The 19,674-nt window shown below is 44.0% G+C and overlaps 4 protein-coding genes across 4 annotated transcripts; 3 read left to right on the forward strand and 1 right to left on the reverse strand.

Annotated features, from left to right (window-relative positions):
• The first annotated feature begins 8 nt into the window (after positions 1-8).
• On the forward strand, positions 9-2,056 carry LOC26525989. Its single transcript, XM_015154949.2, has 2 exons — positions 9-257; positions 317-2,056. The coding sequence occupies exons 1-2, from the start codon at positions 61-63 to the stop codon at positions 654-656; spliced, it is 537 nt and encodes a 178-aa protein (XP_015010435.2). The 5' UTR covers positions 9-60; the 3' UTR covers positions 657-2,056.
• Positions 9-2,622, forward strand: LOC113563678 (trimethylguanosine synthase). The gene is made up of 2 exons (XM_026982736.1): positions 9-257; positions 317-2,622. The coding sequence occupies exon 2, from the start codon at positions 653-655 to the stop codon at positions 2,048-2,050; it is 1,398 nt and encodes a 465-aa protein (XP_026838537.1). The 5' UTR covers positions 9-257; positions 317-652; the 3' UTR covers positions 2,051-2,622.
• Positions 2,623-12,842: 10,220 nt separating this feature from the next.
• Positions 12,843-16,249, forward strand: LOC6551906 (homeobox protein Nkx-6.1). The gene is made up of 3 exons (XM_001979631.3): positions 12,843-12,974; positions 14,493-15,438; positions 15,741-16,249. Exons 2-3 carry the CDS (start codon positions 14,565-14,567, stop codon positions 16,247-16,249), a joined length of 1,383 nt encoding a protein of 460 aa, XP_001979667.1. The 5' UTR covers positions 12,843-12,974; positions 14,493-14,564.
• A 63-nt stretch (positions 16,250-16,312) lies between these two features.
• Positions 16,313-19,624, reverse strand: LOC6551905 (vam6/Vps39-like protein). The gene is made up of 7 exons (XM_001979630.3): positions 19,457-19,624; positions 18,932-19,404; positions 18,622-18,871; positions 18,316-18,563; positions 17,370-18,253; positions 16,909-17,311; positions 16,313-16,849 (listed from the first exon to the last, which is right to left on the reverse strand). The coding sequence occupies exons 1-7, from the start codon at positions 19,524-19,526 to the stop codon at positions 16,547-16,549; spliced, it is 2,631 nt and encodes an 876-aa protein (XP_001979666.1). The 5' UTR covers positions 19,527-19,624; the 3' UTR covers positions 16,313-16,546.
• Positions 19,625-19,674: the final 50 nt, after the last annotated feature.

A 19,674-nucleotide genomic window follows, 5' to 3' on the forward strand; every position in this document is an offset into this window, starting at 1 on the left:
GTGTTTACTTACGAATGTTTTGATTTTGTTCAGAATTCTTGATATTCTTCCAGGAGAGTGATGTCCTGGTCGGCAGAAGTGGCTTCCTCGAATGCTCCCAAGTACTGCTACTTCTTCAAGACCCTGCTGGTGGAGGAACTAGAGTTGGAAACCTCCTATCACAACCTGCATTACGGGCAGTGCGCATTAATTGGACGACTGGCGTTCAAGTCGAATCAGTACCGGCTGGAAAACGTGCGCGTTAAGTGTCTGCCAAAGTAAGTATTTCTGTAACATGTGCTCATTGGATTCTTACCAGTGATGTTGAGCCTTTTAGGAAGTACTCCTTGGACGAGGGCACCATATCCTTGCTTATTCTGGGTCTCACCCATGACAAAGTCGTCGAAAATCGCGTGAGTGCCGGCCGCTATTGCATTGTGCGCGGTGAAGTGGTGCTTCATAATGTGCAGCATCCCAAAGGTCCCAAGCTGACCGCTGGCGGAGTCTACGACAAGATCAATAGCCTGTCCAACAATCCGTTGGAGCAAACACAATATCTCAACGCCCTACGTGCCACCTACAGACCGGCCATCGATTTGTGGTACATCCAGGTCATCGACAGAGCCGAGGACTTGCTGACTCGCAGGCTGGAGATGAGAAGTCTGATTAAGAAATGAACACACACTACCTGACAACCTCGCGAACCAATCCGCAGTTCTACATATTCAGTCAGCTCTTTGGTAACGATCGCGACTGGAGCCATTGCAATTGGGAGGACATTCAAAACGTTGCTTGGAAAGAATTCTGGCAGCGTGAGGGACATGAGCTACTAGAGCAAAAGTGGCACAAGCGGTTTCCCGAATACAGAGATCTTATCGAGGTTGTCTCGTTGGAGGAGCAAGGGCTCTGGCAGGAACTGTGGGAGAAGCACGCCAGTGATTCCAGTGCCAAGTTCTGGTATATATTTAGCTGTGCCTTTGAGAACTACCAACAGGTTGTGGCCAAATCATTTGGCCATCAGGAAGATGAAAACCCAGAAGATGTTGAGCAGGACTTACAGAACTTAAGCCTTCAAAAGAGGCCAACGAAATCGAGACAGCAAAGGACCTCAGAAAAAGAAAGGAACGAATCATACTTGACTGCCAACGACGATCCCGAAGATTGTGACGAGGAACAGCAGTTGCGCCTTCTCGGATTGCCAACATCATTTGCATCGAAGGCAGATACAATTATCCGAAAGGAAAGAAGGACACAGTACGAACCCTCTAGCAGCGACAGCGAGAACAGTGAGGATCTGTTAGTCATGGAAAACGACGAAAATGAGGCTCTGCATGGCGTTCAGAGCGGTTTTATCAAAAAGAGCAAACGACGGCAAAGGCAAATCAACAAACTCAAGGCCAGAATGCCTGAGTTTATGCAAGAGGATAACAACAAAATGGTCAAGTATTGGGTAAAGCGGTTCTCTCTGTTCTCCCGTTTCGATCAGGGCATTCGGCTGGACCGCGAGAGCTGGTTCTCGGTGACTCCCGAGAAGATTGCCAAACAAACGGCTCGTCGTCTGGCCTGCGACGTGATCTTAGATGCTTTTTGTGGGTGCGGCGGCAATGCCATTCAGTTCGCAAACACCTGTGGACGCGTAATTGCTGTGGACATCGATGCGGAGAAGCTGGCCATGGCCAAGCATAATGCCGGCATTTATGGTGTGGCCCACAAAATCGAGTTCATCAACGCCGATTTTCTGCAGTTTGCGGCTACCACAAAGCTTCGCCCAAATGTAGTTTTTCTGAGCCCTCCCTGGGGAGGTCCCGACTACCAGAAGCAGGCCTCCTTCGATATTGAAACAAGTCTGTTGCCCGTGGGCGCCAGCAATCTGATGCAGCTCTCTCGCAGCCTGGCGGCTGACGTGGCCTTCTTTCTCCCACGCAACGCCAATATGAAGCAGGTGGTCGCCTTGAGTGGAGCTGGGCAACAGTGCGAGGTGGAGCACAATTATCTGGACACCCGAATGGTTGCTATAACTGCTTATTACGGCAAGGGAATTATAAAAGGTTCATTGGGTGAGGATGAGTAGGATTCGTAGTTGTTAGAAAAATAACATTTAGAGCAGCTTACACTCGTAAGTTTAAGGTAGTATTAATAAATAAAATAATTGTTTTCATATAGCTCTGTGACTAGCGTGAACTACATTTTGTGGTAATTACAATTTGCCTTTCAATCTTTTAGTTGTATGTTTGAAAAAAGAACGGGTTCATACAAATTTAATTAATTTCATGGCATTTTCGCTTGTTTTTGGATGTAAGTCTAATTTTTAAAATAATGTGAGTGTTATATTCAGAAGAAAGCAGAATTTATAAAAGCGAACCAATTTGTTGGTTTTCCAGAAGAACAAAGTTGTGTGAACAGGAAAATAAATGTATGAAAAGCATTTTGCCTAATATGTAATATAAATGATTTTTAAGTATCTTTAATTAAACACTGAGGATATAAGAACACAGAATGCACAAATTCCAGTAATTATGGATCAAAGGAAAATGTTGTCTATGGTCAAAAACTTTTTTGTGCGTTGTTTATCGCCTTAAGTTTTCTTTTTGCCACAGAGATAGGAGAAAAGTTGACTAATGAATAAAGCCGCCTCACATGTAACACACGAGTAAAATCTTTTTACCCATCCCTTCAGTCGTGCGGGCTGTGCAGTGATTGTTGCCAAGTGACCAGCAATGCCAAAGAGTCCAAGCTCTTTAGCCAATTTAGATGGCTTAACAGAGCTCAACTGACCAATGGTCAATGGTCATAACCATAACGTTCCGCAATCCCTTCTTGCAACTGACTCTGGACTTTTAATTAAAACGGAAAGCAAGCAAAGCGTGCGTCACTTTTTAAGAACTTTGTGCTGCAAGTTGTGACTTGGCCCAAAAGCCATGGCCATCCTGGGGGCCATCCTGAACCTGGCAACGTCGGTCGGGGGCAATTAACATGCTCGTGCCGCGGCGGAAGCAGCAGCTCCTTCGGCATTCCACAGCAGACGACGAGCCACCAGAAGCAACAACCCTTTTCATGGCTAACAGCTTACTTAGCTCTTTCGGATGGGGTGCGTTCGGTTGGCGGGTCGGGGGTTGCGGTGGGGCGAGGGGCGGGGCATGTGCGGAATTTATAGCTGCCAACTGGCAACAGAGATATTTACCCCTTCCTCGCCCCAAGTGCGGCAAGTGCCTGCTCCTCTCCATTGCCATTAGTTTGATTAACTTATTAGTGTGCGTCGGAGCAGCTTGGCGAAATTTGGGGCATTCTTTCCAGCGCTGATTTGTGGGCTGCCTTTTGGTGGGTAGTCTGTTGGAAAGTAGCAATATTTTGTCGAGAATAGCAGGATATTATATTATATTATAAAATGTATAAAGTGCAATTTTGGGGAAAATCATAGTATATTCAATTAAATGCCATAACAGAAAGGTTTTCAAAGTGGTAGATAAAATAAAATAGGAGTAAATCGGATTTTAAATATGCAGTCATAGCCCATAGTAAATAAAATGTGTGTATGTTATGAGAAACTGATAATACTTACTACTTTATATACCCTTTACTCGTTGTTTAAAAGGCAGTTGATGCATTCTGGATCAGGATCACTAGTCCTGTGGATCTGGCCACGTCCGACAGTGTGTATGAACTTTGAGATCTCGGGATCTATAAGAGCTAGAAAGTTACGATTAAGCAGCAGTAGATTGCCACGCCCACTATACTTGTACAACTCTAGGTGCGGGTTATCGAAAAGAGTCATTCCACCTTTCTGGTGTGCATATCTTGATCTCTCTCGAACTTCCACTAGGTGAGTAAATGGTATCTGATAGTCGAGGAACTGGACTATGCGTTCTATCTTCTTTGCCTAAATGGTCGTTTCATAATATTTTATTTGGATGCAAAACATTTGACTCTATGGACTACTAAGTATATATTGGCATAAACCAATTGTAAAATGCAATCAAAAATGAATATATTAGGCACTTATGCACCCTTTCTGGTGCAAATTGCTAAGTAAGCTCGTTGTTGGTGATTAAAGCTGACTTTTATTGTGCGGATTGTTATTAAAATACCGTGGAATAGGCCGTCACGCGTCAACTTCGACATTATCAGCTACTTAAATCTAAGCCCCTCTCCGGATCCGGCTTACCCACTTTGGGTTTCAGTCCGTACCACTGTTATCCTTTATTAGATACACGTAATTGCCGCTTTAACGCGGGGTTGACAATGCCAACAATTTCAATATATCCTGCCTGGGCGGCCTATAAAAGGCTGGCATCTCGCCGAAAATATATAGAAATATATTTTATTGAAAAGCAAGCACGTGTTCACAGCTCATCTCATCGAGCGACAAGTGGCTGCGTCCGCCGTTTGGGCAAAAACAAATTAAGTCACCCTTTTATTACGCTATTTAATTTCCAGCGTAATGTTGTCATCCGTCTTGACAAATGGTCACCCAAAACAACGAGGTCCTTCCCCCGGATTCCACCCCCGACCGGCAGACTGGCTGTTTGATCTGTAATTTGCGCCACTTGATGATGGCCTTAGCCGGGGAATCCCGAGTCGCATCCGGGAGTCACTAAGCGGCGGGGTGGTTTATTTGTGCCGCAAGTTGCGACAATGCCGCAATGCGATTACGGCGTGCAGTCCATGGGAACTGTGGAAAATGCGATTGTTTGGCTCCGGCTGCAGGTGCAGATGCTTCATGGGCGCATCTAATTAAGCTGGTTGGGGGTTGTACGTACTCCGTAATTGCCAACTGATTTATGGCTCATCCGCAGACCTGCTTTTGCCAAATATTGATTCAAAGCTGAATTTCCGCTTTGAGGTCGGATTTTCAAGGCGTAACAATCTAAGTTTCTTTCTACAACAAAGTCCAAGTTAATATTACTTACCTTACTTCCTATTCATATAAAACTTTATAATTGTATCTTTAATTTGCAACATACTAAATAGTATCATTTAGATACTATATTAGGCAATAACTATTATGTACTATTCGTCTTAAAACAATATTTGTGAGTGCTTATATTCTGAAATGAAGGAAATAATATAATTTTATAACTTTATGTGAATATAACTTTTAGTTGAGGTATGTACAGTTACTCTGTATAAAATCCTAACTAAAACAATAAAATGTTCTAATTAATATGGAATCTACGTGGTTTTTAGATATTCCCAATTTCCCAAATTGATTATTGTTAGATTGGTAGCTCTATTACTGCCACAAGTCAAGCAAGCCCCATATTTTTTGAGGTTATTTCTGAACATTTTAAATTTCTTTAAATACGAGTAAATATACCTACCTTTTTACCATGGAAACATAATTGTTTTATATATTTGTGCTGCGTTTTCTTCTTCTACTTCCCGTCGAGACTTTAGCAAAATGGCTGAAACCCACTTATTGATTAACCGTTATTCATTTGGTGGCAGCCATTAAAATTAATAAAACGCTGCAAGGGCGGCGACAACAACAAAGGCCGTCGCAACAACCACAAGACCAGAAGCAATTATATACACCAGCATCATAAAGATGAAGAAAAAGTGCGGGGGGCGGTAAAGCAGTGGGAGGGGCAGGCCGAACAGTTATCCGCCCACTTGCCATTGATGGGCAATAAAAAAAGTCAAGCAGAGCGCAGAACAAGAGCAATAATATTTAATAAATGCGCACAGGGCCGAGCAATATTTATATGTACTTACATACATACATATACATACATTTGTATATGGTATTCTGCTCCTTGTTGTTGGTGGTTGAATGCGAAAAAAACCATAAATAAATAAGCGAGCTTACGCACACAAGTACATGTAAGACTTCAACGTGTGCTCCGACTGCCACACTTGAAGAAATAGTGCGTAGCCGAAATTTTATTCTTGCTCTGACTGGAAGCAGAAAATTTAAAATCAACCAATGCAGCTAATTTAAATATTTTTGTGGTCCAAACAAACTAGTTCATTTCAAAAATGTAAAAATAAAAACCCTAACCAATTGCTTACAACTTTCAATTGCAACTATTTTTTTAAGTGCTCTGACCATCTTACTCTCCGCCTCTCTTTCTGCCTGCCGTTCGAATAGGTAGGCAGGCTATGTGTGCGTGCATGCGAGTGTTGGTAGTGTGTGTGTGTGTGCCATGCATTTTTGGTTGAATGCTTGAGAGCAACAGAGGCAGCAGCAACAACAACGACAACATCGCTGTGAGAGAGACGCTCACTTACAGGAAATCCGCTCCCCCTTACATTGCCCCTCCCTCCGTTCTACCCTTCCCCCGCAACATCATTCTTCATGGCATTTCGGTGAAAAAGAATGCTTTTGATCTTCACAAGCGAATGATTTTTAATATGACTTTTTCTGTTGTTGCTCCCGGCAGAGGGCGGTTTTTCCGGGGGGGTGGAGGGGCTTTTGGGCGGCGGAAAATATGTTTAAGCCCTGGGAAATGGGAAAGTAAAGTGCGCCGGCAGTCAATCAAAAGCGCCAGCATATTTATTATTCGCTTTTTACTGTTCATGCACATAGGCACATAATGACCGTGATAATTAATTAGCTTAATTAAATACCAATGCAGTCACACACACTCGCACACACACTAGTTTAGTCAACCGCAGCGCCTAAAATTAGGCAACGTTTGAGTTCAGCAAAGTCAAAGCGAAGAAAGGAGGAGAGGCGCATTCGCATAATGATGGTAATTTGTTGGTTTCGCCAAAAGAGCAAACGGCATCCTTGGAATTTCAATTAATTTCCATAATTTCCAACGCTTTATGAGCGAGGCAGCGAACCCCCAAATAGCCCAGCGGAATAGAAAGAGACGGCGATTGAGATGAGCGAGCGCGAGTTTTCCCCCACGAAGGGGATGATTTTTCCTACGCAGGAGTTTGTCCTTTGTGTGAAGTCGGTTACTGCCAAGTAGGTGGGTCCGCGAGCAGATCAGAACCAGGCCAAAAGTGCTGAACTTCTGCGGGATTGGCTAAGCAATAGAAATACTATTTAAATTTTAAGGTTCAGCAACCTTCTTTTACCTTTCAACAAGCATGTTAGTCTGCTATCTGGATTGACAAACAGAATGGTTGTTATATTTGCAATTTACTATTTCCTAGAAAAACAACAGTTTTACAATCTCAAATAACAATATTTCGGAACTAAACAAAAGATCTAAGAAATTTTCAAAATACAATCAAACAAACTCACAACCAGTCAAAAATCTTGTGACGTTCAACACACAACCCAATTTTGACTTTTATGAAAACAAAACCGAATTTACATGCCGCTTATTAACTGCACTGTAGAAAATGTATTATTTAGTAAGGTTTTATCGAAGATACCGGTGTGTATTTATATACTGAGTGTTGGATTAGTATTCTAAAGTCAAAAAAATAACCGGTTCTGGTTCTGGGATTGGATTTTGATGGAAAACGCCCCGTTTAACTTACATCCCTAAGCTTAACTATAGACGAGGGTCTCTCCGTACTGTATCTGTAAAAATTTCTACTGTACTATATAATCTAAGTCTAATATAATGTAATCTAATATGCATTAGCTTCGTTTTACCAATCAGTACACAAAATATGTATTATTGGACATCATAACTAGAAACTGTAAGTGCACGTTTTAATCCCTATTTGCCAGAAATCTGCTTCACCATGGCATCCGTGCAAAGATTTTAATTAAAATCTAACAACCCGTCTTCCCCTTAACGCAACAATATGCAATTAAAAACGCAGTTATTAGTGCTGCTGCGAACATAACCAAATAAATTTCCAATTAAAACATTGAAAAGCCACCGTAAAATCTGTTTAGGTTTTACATTATTTTTGCGCAACTCGCTGTTGGAATGGAATCAAAAAATGAAAATTAATTTTTGGCGGACCGAAAAGCGCACGAAATGGGGCCGAAAATATTTTTGTTTCGAGTGACTCGCCATCAGCGCAGAGTGCAGTATTTTGGCCAAAAACCCAACCGGGACCAAAACTCATTTTGAATATGGCCAAGAGCGGGTTGCATACACACTCAAGTGGCAAAGTGGCAGCAAATGCGGCGGAAGAGCCACCGGAATAGACGGATTTAATTAAAATCGCAAAATGGCCGCCCTTTCACCTGATTTGCTCGCCGTTTGTTGTCTGATTTTGAGGGCAATCGAAAAATTTCTAATTTGCCGCTCATTATAAGTTTTGATTTTGTAATTAGTTTTTGAATGGGCTTTGATTTAGCGCGTCGAGAGGTCTCTAAAAATTCAATAGCCATAAAGTTGAACGCAGCATAGCATGAAGTATCTACCAATTTCAGGCCGTAAGAAAGAGATTAACATTTCGTTTATTCCCACCCATAAAAGGAATGCGGCGCAAATACATCAAAAAGAAATGGATGTGGGGAATGCGGAAAAAATACAACAAAATACGAACAAATAAAATTGAGGAAAATCAACATTATAAACAACATTATTAAAAACATGCCGCAAATGTTTTGCTCCTCTCGCATTTTTGAGTCCATTTTGTTGTGAGCCAGTGGCCAAGAAAAGGGGGCAGCCCGAACAAAAGGGGCGCCTTCCGATGGGCGAGGAGCAAAGGGGCTGGCTGCTCAACCTCATGATGATGTTCTGCCCGGCAAATGAATGCTGCCATTCGAGGGTGAAGCCGAGTCAAGGCAGAGGGCTAATAAAATTAAGCCCTGCCAGGAGATACAGCCGAGCAGGATGCGAAGGATGTGGGCAGCAGAGGATTAGGTTGGTGGAGCAGCTAGGCACTTTGTTCCTGCCACGTTGTGTGTGTATATGGGGCTGAGGCTCTGTGGAGCTGATGGGGCGTCTGTGCCACAACGTCGTGCGGCTCCATAAGAATAAAAATATTTCATTAAATGAGAAAGGATAGCAGAAGCACACACAAAGTACTGAAAATGTTCTTTACAGCTCATTTAAAGGACGGTAAAATCAAATATACCTTCGGATATAAATGATAAGAAACGACAAAACCAAATGACTATAATTGAATAGAGTAGCATTCCAATATTTAATGTTCGTGCTTTCCGTCATTCCAATTAAAATGTGCCTAACAATTTTTTATAATTGAACGGCCTCTTTTAGTAATACAAACTAACTTGAATTTCAATATTTTATACCTTTTTCTTTTTTTTTTGAGAAGTCTCACTTCCGTCTAATTTTTATTTTTTCCCTAAGCTTATTTTTTCAGAAATCATTTCATTTATATGACTCATACGCAGTGTTGCCCATTAATTCTACAGGCTGATGGAGCCGAAAAGTAGGCAACCCTGTTCTCCTAGCAGGACTAACGGCAATTTCATTTGCCCGTTAGCCGAGCCCTTCTCCCTTTTACCGTCATTCCTATCGCCTGTTTTCCTATTTCCTGGCACTTTCACCGTAATAATTCATAATGAAAAAAGTTTTCCTGCCGCTTGCTTGTGTTTTATTTATTAGATTACATTATAATGTTCGTACGCAGGAGGGGCTTTTATTAAATAAAAATAAATAAATGTTATGGTTATGGTTATGGTTATGGCAACGCTCCTTGGTCCTCTCTTTTGGCCCCCTCCTTTACCGAAAAGGGACATCATCATCATTACGCCTCTCATCTCATTTTATCTCTCGTCCGCAGGGCATCAACAACAAAAACAACAACGAGGACGACGACGACGAAGTTTATCAAAAGGCCAAAAGCACAACAACAATGGCGTCGGTGGCAGAGGACGCCCACCCACACCCACACCTCTCTTCAATTCTCTTTCCTGCCATTTGAGAGCATGCGCAGTGCGCACTAGTGTGCCATGTGTGTGTGTTTGTTTTATGGGGAAACGTGTTGTTTTTGTTGCTTTCACCTCGAAAAAATATTAAAATTGTGGTAAATAAATGGAAAATAAAATATGTGGGTATATAAAAAGTATTCGTGTGTGTATGTAAGCACACGCGTTTCCTGTTAGTTAAAACAGATTTTCCGCTCTCTCCCTCTCTTTCTCTTTCCATGTCCCTGGCCCCACTCTCTTTAGCTCTGCTGCGGCCGCCATTGCTAAATGCCGACGCCTGCGTCGACGTCGGCGTCGGCGCCAAGTGGCTGGCCAATTCTTGTGGGTACATTAGCACTAATGATGATTGAAACGACAAACGTGACGCCGAAGCACCCGAAAGGATCCTCTCCATCCCCATCTCGTTGCCAAGCTCCGCTTCCCCATTCCTCCTCTCCGTTTGCCTTTTTTGGCTGCACATTCCTGGCTCTGATTTTAGAATTTGTCCCTCTGGTTTTTCGAAATATGAGGCGAAAGTTTGACATCGAGGGAACAAAGCAATTTGTAACAATATGGTTTATTCTTTATTAAATACTGTAAGCTTGTTGAACTTACATAAATTAAATCGTTGTAAATGGCATGATGATTCCAACTGCATAGAAAGGTTTCGAGTTGACGATTTTTAAAGAATTTGTTGTAATAAAACATCTTCTACTTACCTACTTACTTTTACCATTTTCAAAGTGTCTTCTCAAAGCTAAGTGGTTACTTTTGGTTTATTTTTTCGTGTGTAAGCTCGTCCTTTGCTTTGTGCTTTTTTGGCATTTTCCTATTCTGCCCGCTTCACGTGCTCTTGCATTGATTTACTTTGATGGGCCGCTAATTGGGGCCTCCTTCGTCTTTCCGTTTCCGTTTCCGCCAGTTCCGCTGGCTCGTAATGATCGTTGGCATTCCGGGTAGTTTATCAAACGGTAAATTGAAGACCCGTTTGGCAGGCGAAGCGGTGGAGCCAAGAGGCGGCTAATTGGGGTTGAGTTTGGGGTTGAGCTGCGGCCGTAGATAGTTAGTATTGCCAACTTAGTTTGAGGATTTTGGCCAAGAACAAGGCGCAATTATTATTGCTACTTAAATTAAGGATATTGTGAAGGCATATACATTTATAAACTTAAATTTATGTTAAATTTCCCACTTTAGTGTTAGTATTATATTCATTTAAACATAAATAGTAAATGGAACGTATAATAGTATATATTTTGTTTCTAAATTAGTTCTATATTTAATCCAATCAGTCTTCATTTATACCCTTGATATATAGATTACCGATTTCGTAGATAACAGGTGTTATTTTCACTGAAGCTTTATTTGGCAAATACCTTTTGAGTGGAGCATCGATATTTAACAAATGATTTAAGATAATCGGTCGATATTATTAACAGGAAGCTTGTAATATTTGGTGTGGGTGATATTAGTATAGTAAGTTATTGCGCTATCATTGGTATATTACTCGTTAAGATTAAACAACCACAGCAGATTTGTATTTCTTGTTGTATGTCACTACATGCACTGCCTTCCAAATTCCTATCCAACTTGCACTTTCATTTTGATTATAGTCATTTATCAAAAAAATAAAAATGTGAATGGTGATAAAATAATTAAATTCAGATACTACAAAGATTAAAAGTAATAATTAAATTGAGTTGCTTTGTGGATTTTCCGTGGCCTAATGTTGATATCCTTACCAATTATGTATCTACGATGTAATTTCGTAGCTTATTGCTTCATTAATTATGTCTATCCCCACATAGCCCTGCCCCAGTGGCTTTTCCACCCATTCACGAAATATTATTAATCCAGCGTCGCCATATTGTCTCGCATTGTTTTCCGGCTGCTTAGGTACCGCCCATTTGCCACGAGCGAGGGAGACGGTGCCAGTGAGCCAATTATCCATTTATATCATAATTTCAATAACTTTTCATACACTCGCCCTCGAACGGGGGTTTACCAATGGGTGTGGGCAAGGTTGCTCTGATAGGTGGGTGGATCGGGTGGCCGGTGGTGGATTGCTCCCTTTGGTGGGTGATTCCTTTCAATGTAATTGCCTGGTGGTTGCTCCTCGATAATGACGATGACTATCTACGATGACTATGATGATGATGATGATGATAAGGCTTCGGTTGACGAAGTTTTTATGCTTTTGCTACTTCTCATCTCCGTCTTCCCTTCGTTGGCCTTTTTGATCTAAGCTGGGTGCAGGGTTGTCAAATGTTGCAAAGCAAATTTGAGGAAGAAAAACATTTTAAAGAAAGAGCTTCTACCGTTAGCTGTATGCTAGAGATCGCTTTTGAAATAAATACTTTTGGAATTTTCTTAAATCTCACACAGAGGTGAAACTAGCTTGTGATTTGTTTGTCAATTAGTTTTAAGCTCATATACACATTGCTAAAAAATGAAACGAAAGTTTGAAATTATAGAAGCGATATTTCTAAATGTGAACGAAAACTTTGATCGTGGAATCACTTTTGCTCTCCACTGTATGTATGTATGTATAAGATCGAAAATATAAATATGTATTGAATCACAAACACATTTAATTCAAAAAAGAGTAAGTTCATATTTTTGTCAAAAACCAAGTTACTCATTTAATTATTCAAAATAATTTATCATCTGAATTTAAATCTTTTTTGGCTAGCGCAAACAAATCAAATTTAATCATTGAAACTAACAAAGAAGTGCAAAGCAAAATAGCACTTAATTATAAGGCAATGAACACTATTAGTGAAACTTTCGACAACCCTGGTTGAGAGCAAAAAACGGCTAGAAAAATCACAACGGCAACTCACGCACACCCACAAAAAGAATCACTCACCCGCACACAGACACACACACAAGCGCACAGCAACAAACACAAAGCAGCGCTGCCAGCTTCGCTGCCGGCGTTCGCCTCCAATATTGTAAAAATTTTACGGCCACGAACTTTTAGTCCAGTTCAGTTTGCAACACGTTCGCGTTCGCATGTGCTTCCGGGAGTTTGATTTCCGCTCGATTTTCGATTCGATTTCCGTTACTGCCGTTGGCGCAGAACTGTAGGCAACACTTTTCGCAGTGCCGTCGGAAAAGCTGATTTTTCGGATTGAAAACTGTGTTTGTGAAAAGAATAGTGAACGTCCTGAAAACTGATTAACTCACGCTTGGATTAACTTTTGATTTGACCACAGCTGCAATTGAAATCGATGTAATTAGAATTCCAGTGGTTAAACAGGTTTGTAAATATTGCCATCTTAAATGATTTTTTGGGTAAATTGAGTACCGTCGGCTCTTCAATGCAAGATTACTAAAAAAATGTGTAGTTTTTATATTTCGATAGCGCGTTATACAATTAAAAAAACATCTAGAGTTGAGTTTGTAAATACTTAAATGTCAATTTTATAATGATGTATGATTTAAAGATCTATCAGTTACATGAAGGAGACTAATTTATCTAATATTTTGGTATTTCAAAAAGATACATGCCTACAATTTCTGCAATTTTTTAATGCGTTATAGCTGAGTAATGGTTAAATTTTGACAAAGTTCCCATCTTAAATGTGCAATTATATGAAAAAAAAAAAGGTTTTTAAGTTTTTTACCGTTATTAATTTGTTGCTCCTTTATTTTTATTTTGCGCATTAAGCAAAGTCCGCTCAACCTGGAATGTGATTATAAAGATCCGAAATAGGACAACATACCAGCTTCTCTCCCAGGATAAGAGGCTCCTGCTTCACAACTAATGTAGATAGAAATTCCCAGCCGGAATGTGTGCGAAATCCACTTGTTACACCAAATTGGCATTCCCCTAATGAAGCTCATTTGGCCCGCACAAGACATTAGCCTCGCATGTTTAGGCAAATCAGCTTAAATGCAGCTTGAGACATTTGCACATTTGGCCTAAAGCACAAACAATGGGCGACAGCAGTGCTGAGGACTTGGCATGGTGGTTCACGCACCTGGGAGAGCAGCTACATCTGCCACAATGAAGCAGCAACTGTGACAAAGTCTCAATTAGGCTATCGCATTGCCACAAAACGATTCAGGTGTGGCTCACCTGGGCAGTGGCAATGCGTGCGAGCGAGAGAAGCAATGACACACTTATAGAAAATTATTTACGTTAGTTGAAACCTAAAAAAATTGCCATTTGTAATGAAAGCCAGAAATTTTAAGAAAAAGCTTGAATTTCCTGTACAGATTCAAAATATTTAAGATCCTTTAAAGTGAAATTCTTTTTAATTATTATTTGAATTTTACCTGTTATATCTCAAGTTATTTTGCTCTTATTTTCAAATCGATCTATTTGCAAAGTCAAAGGCATTCACTTATATTTAAAAATACCTTATGTTTTGACTATTTCTGTAATACTATTTTAAACTGCATGAGGCGTATTTGTAAAACATATTTGAACCCATATTTGAAACCCATTAAAACTATATGCTTTTGTGATTTTTCACTTTGTTGTTCCTCCTTAAGTAATGTTTTATTTTGTGTTCATTGGGGAAAACATCTCAAAAATTGTCATTGTGTAGGGAAAGTCATCAAGGGTCCGTCCCAACCAGTTGCTGTTCCATTGTCCCATCTCCCACCGCTGAGCTGAGCTGGCCAAGCACTTCATGGTAGAGCAACTTCTTCAGGCAGGGATCACATTTCACTTAATTGTGGATTTAATCGGGGAGTCGTTGACACCTGGCTGCCACAGAAACTCCACAGCAGAGCAACAATTAAACAGAGGCATTTCTCCCATTTGCAGAGCGACCGGGAATCCCGAAGGCCAGCGGCAGAAGACGGACGACAACTCGGAGACAGTGGCAAATACCTAAGCATGCTGCAGAATCCTTCCAAATATCACGCAAATCCCTTGTCGCACTTCCTGGCATTGCATAACACACAAGCCAGTGGCGGCGGCAGCGGCAGCGGCGGGGGATCGGCGGTTGCTGGACTTGGAGGACTGGGTGGGGGCATCCATGCACATGGTCAACCGCATCATGCGGCGCTGGCAGCGGCTGCAGCAGCGGCGGTCGCCGCCTCGGCGGGTCAGAGTTCATACCAAATGGAGCAGCAGCAGCAGCAGCAGCATCATCAGCTGCAGCAGCAACATCATCATCAGCAGCTGCACACCCACCACCAGGATGGCCACCACCCACACCCACACGCACACGCACACCCACCGACACCCACCACCGGCAATAGCAACAACAATAGCAGCAGCAACAGTAGCCACAACAGCAACAGCAACCACCGGGAACAGTTGGCGGCGGCCGCCACTGCGACGTCGCACGCGCAGCTCATCGAGGCGGCAGCGGCGCATTCCTCCCTCGACGTGGGCAAGTCCTTCACTATCGCCGCCATTTTGGGCCTGCAGAGCCAGCGCAAGGACTACAACAATGCCATCAATCTCTCCCTGCACGACAACAACAACATCGGCGACGACAACAACAACGCCAGCAGCAACAGTGCCAACAACAGCAGCCAGAGTGTAAACAACTTCAATTGTGATAGTGGCGCCGGCAATGGCCGCTACCTGCACGGCGGACACCAGCATCCGCATCCGCATCCTCACCAGGCGGGATTTGCGGCCGTTGCCGCCGCCGTCGGAGCAGCTCCCTCCGCCCTGCAGAGCCTGCAGCAGCTCCACCAGCAACACCACGCCCAGCAACAGGCCACCCTGAGCTTTCAGCGGGAGAAACTCAAGTCGGGTAAGGAGGTGCTTCAGTCCCCAAGTAACCCATCATTTGATCCTAGCGGGTATTAGGCAAACGAAGAGATCATCTAATTACTTTGCTCCGCATAAAATTCATCGAAATAAAAATCCTTTGGGCATGTTTGTTGTACCCACTCGTTTGTCAATCGGAATATTAAAATTCCAAAGGATTTTTGAAGATTGCTTGCTGTAATCAATTCTTAGTACGTTATGTATACGTGATGACGATCAAATACATATATGTGGTACACTGTTTTATAGGGCCCTCCATCTGACCCCAGTTTTTGTATTCCCCAGACTCGCACAAGAAGAGCGCGCTGAAGAACAAGCGCGTGCGGACAATCTTCACGCCGGAGCAGTTGGAGTGCCTGGAGGCGGAGTTCGAGCGCCAGCAGTACATGGTCGGCCCGGAGCGCCTGTACTTGGCCCACACACTGAAGCTGACGGAGGCGCAGGTGAAGGTGTGGTTTCAGAACAGGCGGATCAAGTGGCGCAAGCACCACCTGGAACTGACACAACAGCGGCTGGCGCTGATTAGGCAAACTCAACTGCCAGGTACGTCGATTCTGGGCAATCAAGTGGCCGTGGCGGCAAACGCGGCCCATTCTGCGTCCACGGATCGCACAAACGGATGCAGTGCAGCTTCGCCCAGCCTGCAGGAGGAGGACAACGAGGACAGCAAGCACTCGCTGTCGCTTTCAGGCGCACTGCCGCCGCTGAGTCGAGCGCAGTCCGAGTCGGATCTGTCCATCTGCAACGATTCCCTGGACGGCGACAGCCTAATGGACGGCAGCGAGGAGGCCTAAAAACCACGCCAGTGCAAAGCCAGTTTCCTGTAAATATAGTCAAATAAATATGTACAATATCGGTTTTCTTTACTTCAGCTTGTCTTTAATCGTTATTAATTAGCCGTACAGCGATTGTTACCATCAATTTAAGAAACAGTAGTATATACGCTAGTCTGATTGCAGAAATCGGGTAAACCGATTAGTTACGAGTACTGGAAAAGCAAATTTCGTGTAGAAACAGAATAATACAGCAGTTACACTCAATTCGCACTTTATACTTCGATCAGTTATCACATTGGAGTATGCTGAGCACATTTATTGCTGAGCAGCCGCCCTGGCGAGGCGATCGTGGCAGGATAGGTGCACGATCTGTCCGCGTGGATAGCGCACAAAGGCCGACTGGGTTTGAAAGCGCTTCTTGCACTCGGAGCACACACTAGACTCGTTTAGCTCGAAGCTAATGTTTCGCTGCGCCTCCAAAGCATTCTCCAGGCGCGTGGCCTCCGCCTCCAAGAGGCCGCACATCATCTGCATCTCGTGCTTATCGGCCATCATTTTACGTATTGATTTCTCCAAGTACTTCTCCAGCTGCGGCATCGGCAGGTCATCGGGAAGGTGCTGCAAAGTCGAAAATAGGTAAGAAATATGTCTAATAAGCCATTCAACGCCTTCCTCACCTCGAAGATCTCGAAAGGATCGATTTTGGTGGCGTGGGTGTTGAGAATTTCCAGGGCGACCGCCAGATTCACTTGCGAGAAATCGGGATGCAAGGGCACACCGTCATAGGGCGGTTGAGTTGGTGGTACTAGTATGCACTTGATGAGGGTGTGAAATATGTGCTTGTCCTCCTTGTAATGGGCTTCCGCATAGGCCGTTGCCTTGACCACATCTCCGAGAACATGGATATAGATGGACAGGACGTTGTCGTGCTTTTTGAGCCTGCCCAGGATTAGGGCGCGCTCCTCCAACAGCATGTTGGTGGGAAATTCCTCTAGGACGCGATCCGGCGAATAGTTGTTGGACTCCTCCAGCATCTTGTACAGCTTGGCTCGCATTGGAATGAGTTCGGGAACTTCCTCTCTAGAAAGCAGGGGAGTATAACATACAATTCTGGACTAGGAGAATGACAGACTCTCACCCCTTCTCCTGCTGAGCAAGAAGCCGTTGCACCTTTTCGCGATACTGTTTGAGGAGCACGTTGTGGAGCAGGGTATTGCTGTCCTTCCATTCAGTGATGACGTGCTCTAAATAGGGAATGACAAGTGATTTGTGCTTGCTAATCAAGAAGTCAAGAACTTTGGCGCGCGGCAGGGACTCCACTTCAATAAGTTTGTCGATGAAAATGGTCAGGCCGTCTTCGGGATTATCGTTTAAGACCCAGTCAGCGAACTCAAAGATCAGCGGCAGATGATCACCACCCAACTCCTGAAGATAGCGTATTGTACGCTTGCGACCCTGCAGCACAGATCCTTCGACGCTCGCCTGCTCTCGAAGCAGTTTAAGGGCAGCCTTGTGTTTGCCCTTCATCTGGTAGAGGATGATAAGTTCGGAGATTTTGTTGTGCTTCTTCAACGTCTTCTCCGACTCCTCTAAGTGACACTGGTTCAGGCGTAGCAGCGGCGCCACTAGCGAGTCGTTTGTCTGCAGATAGCACTTCAGTAACGTGGTGTCGATGATCTCCAGCAGGGACTTTGAACTACTTTTGGTGTCGCGCAGCTTGACCACTTCCCGCTGCCGGGCCCATGCCAGATATTCGATCAGTGCCAAGTAGGCGTTTTCCAGGTCGCCATCCTCTAGCGCAGGAGTACTGGACGTAGGCACGGTGATGTCCTCGGTGCCGGGCTTTGGATCGGGCACCAATTTTGGAAACAGTCTTATCACATCGTAGGGATCTATAGCCGCCTTTTCAAACTCCTTCATGGCCGCCGAAAACTCTTTATTGGTGAAGAGCTCTTTTGCATATAGCATGTGTATCTGCCGAATGGTTTGGGCTCGGTCCGCGGCCGGTTCGTCGGAGATTTGCTTTAAATAGAGCTTGTTGTAGTCTGCATGTTAAGTTATATGTCGGCATGCTTCGGACTCACCGTCAGCTCAATGGCCAGTTGGAATTTCTTTTGCTGTAGCAGTTGCTGGCGCTGGATGGGGATTTCCACCATTCGGATGCACCAAAGCTCGGAGGTGGCGGCGGCAAAGATGGTTCCCTTGTCTGCGTGGACGAGGAATTGTGTCTTCTGTAGCTCGGGAATGGTCTGGACCAGGGTGTCCTTGCCCACCAGGCTGCGCACCTCGATGGCGTTGTTGACACGACCCACGGCGAACGGCTCATCCCAGACTGTAATCAATAGAATTAGATTTCGAAAATGGTTTGAAGTGGATTGCTGGTATCGTACCCAAATCTAAAAGCGGACTTGACCACAGCAGAGGAGTTAGGGAACTATTGCTTTCCATGGCACCCGGCCGTACATCTGCGGAGTTATTGCTGCCATCCGACTCTTTGTACTGATTGGTATCTACCACCACAAGGTAGCTGTCCTTGGAGATGCCCAACATGTTGTTCCGGATAAGGCAGATGCAGGGATCCCTGCTGATACTGGAGGAGGTACGGAACAGGTCGTGCTTCTTTGGTGCTGTTCCTGATATCTAGAATTGGATATACAGAGCTTACACATACAGGGGGCAGGCACTCAAAGCACTTCTTACATCGTAGACCACATATTCATCTTTAAAGCCCACGCAGACGGCATGGCCCACCCAGCAGAGGGTCCTGGGCACATCGCTGAGGTCGATGCTCAGTTTCAGTGATTTCAGCTTGTCCTGCTTCCAAAAGAAGAACACAAGGCGCCGCCGGATCGCGCAGCACAGCCGAATAACGGTGGCCACACGTCCGGTGGTGGACTTTGGTGTGTCCACGTCCATGGTGAACAGGGTGCATCCCTTCGTGTCGGGCGCACTGTGCATAAAGGCGAAGTTGCTTTCAATCCGCCGAATATCGCACACCTGCACCTGGTAGTCGGTGAGCACGAAGAGCAGATTCTCCGAGGCAATCACCTCCATCTGGGTGATCGGTTTCCGGCTGAAGTTTTTGTTGAACATCCGCATGTCCACGCCCGTCTCCTCGTCCACAGAGTACATGATCAGCTGTCCGCTGCGGGTGCCCAAGATGACATGGTTGCCTGAAACAATGCGTCCGGTGAGTAATAACAGTGCACCGGAGACTCCACCCACCATATGCTGCAATGGACTCTATCTGCACGCCCTGTTTCAGGATCGAGTGAACGCTGTAGGCCTGGTGCATCCTGGCCAAGTCGGAGGATTTCGATTTCCTCCGCCTCAAGTTATTTGCCTAAAAAAGCTTATAAACAAAACAGCTGGGAGTACCACTAACGATAATATCGATAACATATGGACGGTAAATCGATTTCTTACAATACGCTTCCGCCTAT

The sequence above is a fragment of the Drosophila erecta genome, unplaced genomic scaffold (assembly GCF_003286155.1).
Source record: "Drosophila erecta strain 14021-0224.00,06,07 unplaced genomic scaffold, DereRS2 tig00000000-arrow-pilon, whole genome shotgun sequence".
Lineage (NCBI taxonomy): Eukaryota > Metazoa > Arthropoda > Insecta > Diptera > Drosophilidae > Drosophila > Drosophila erecta.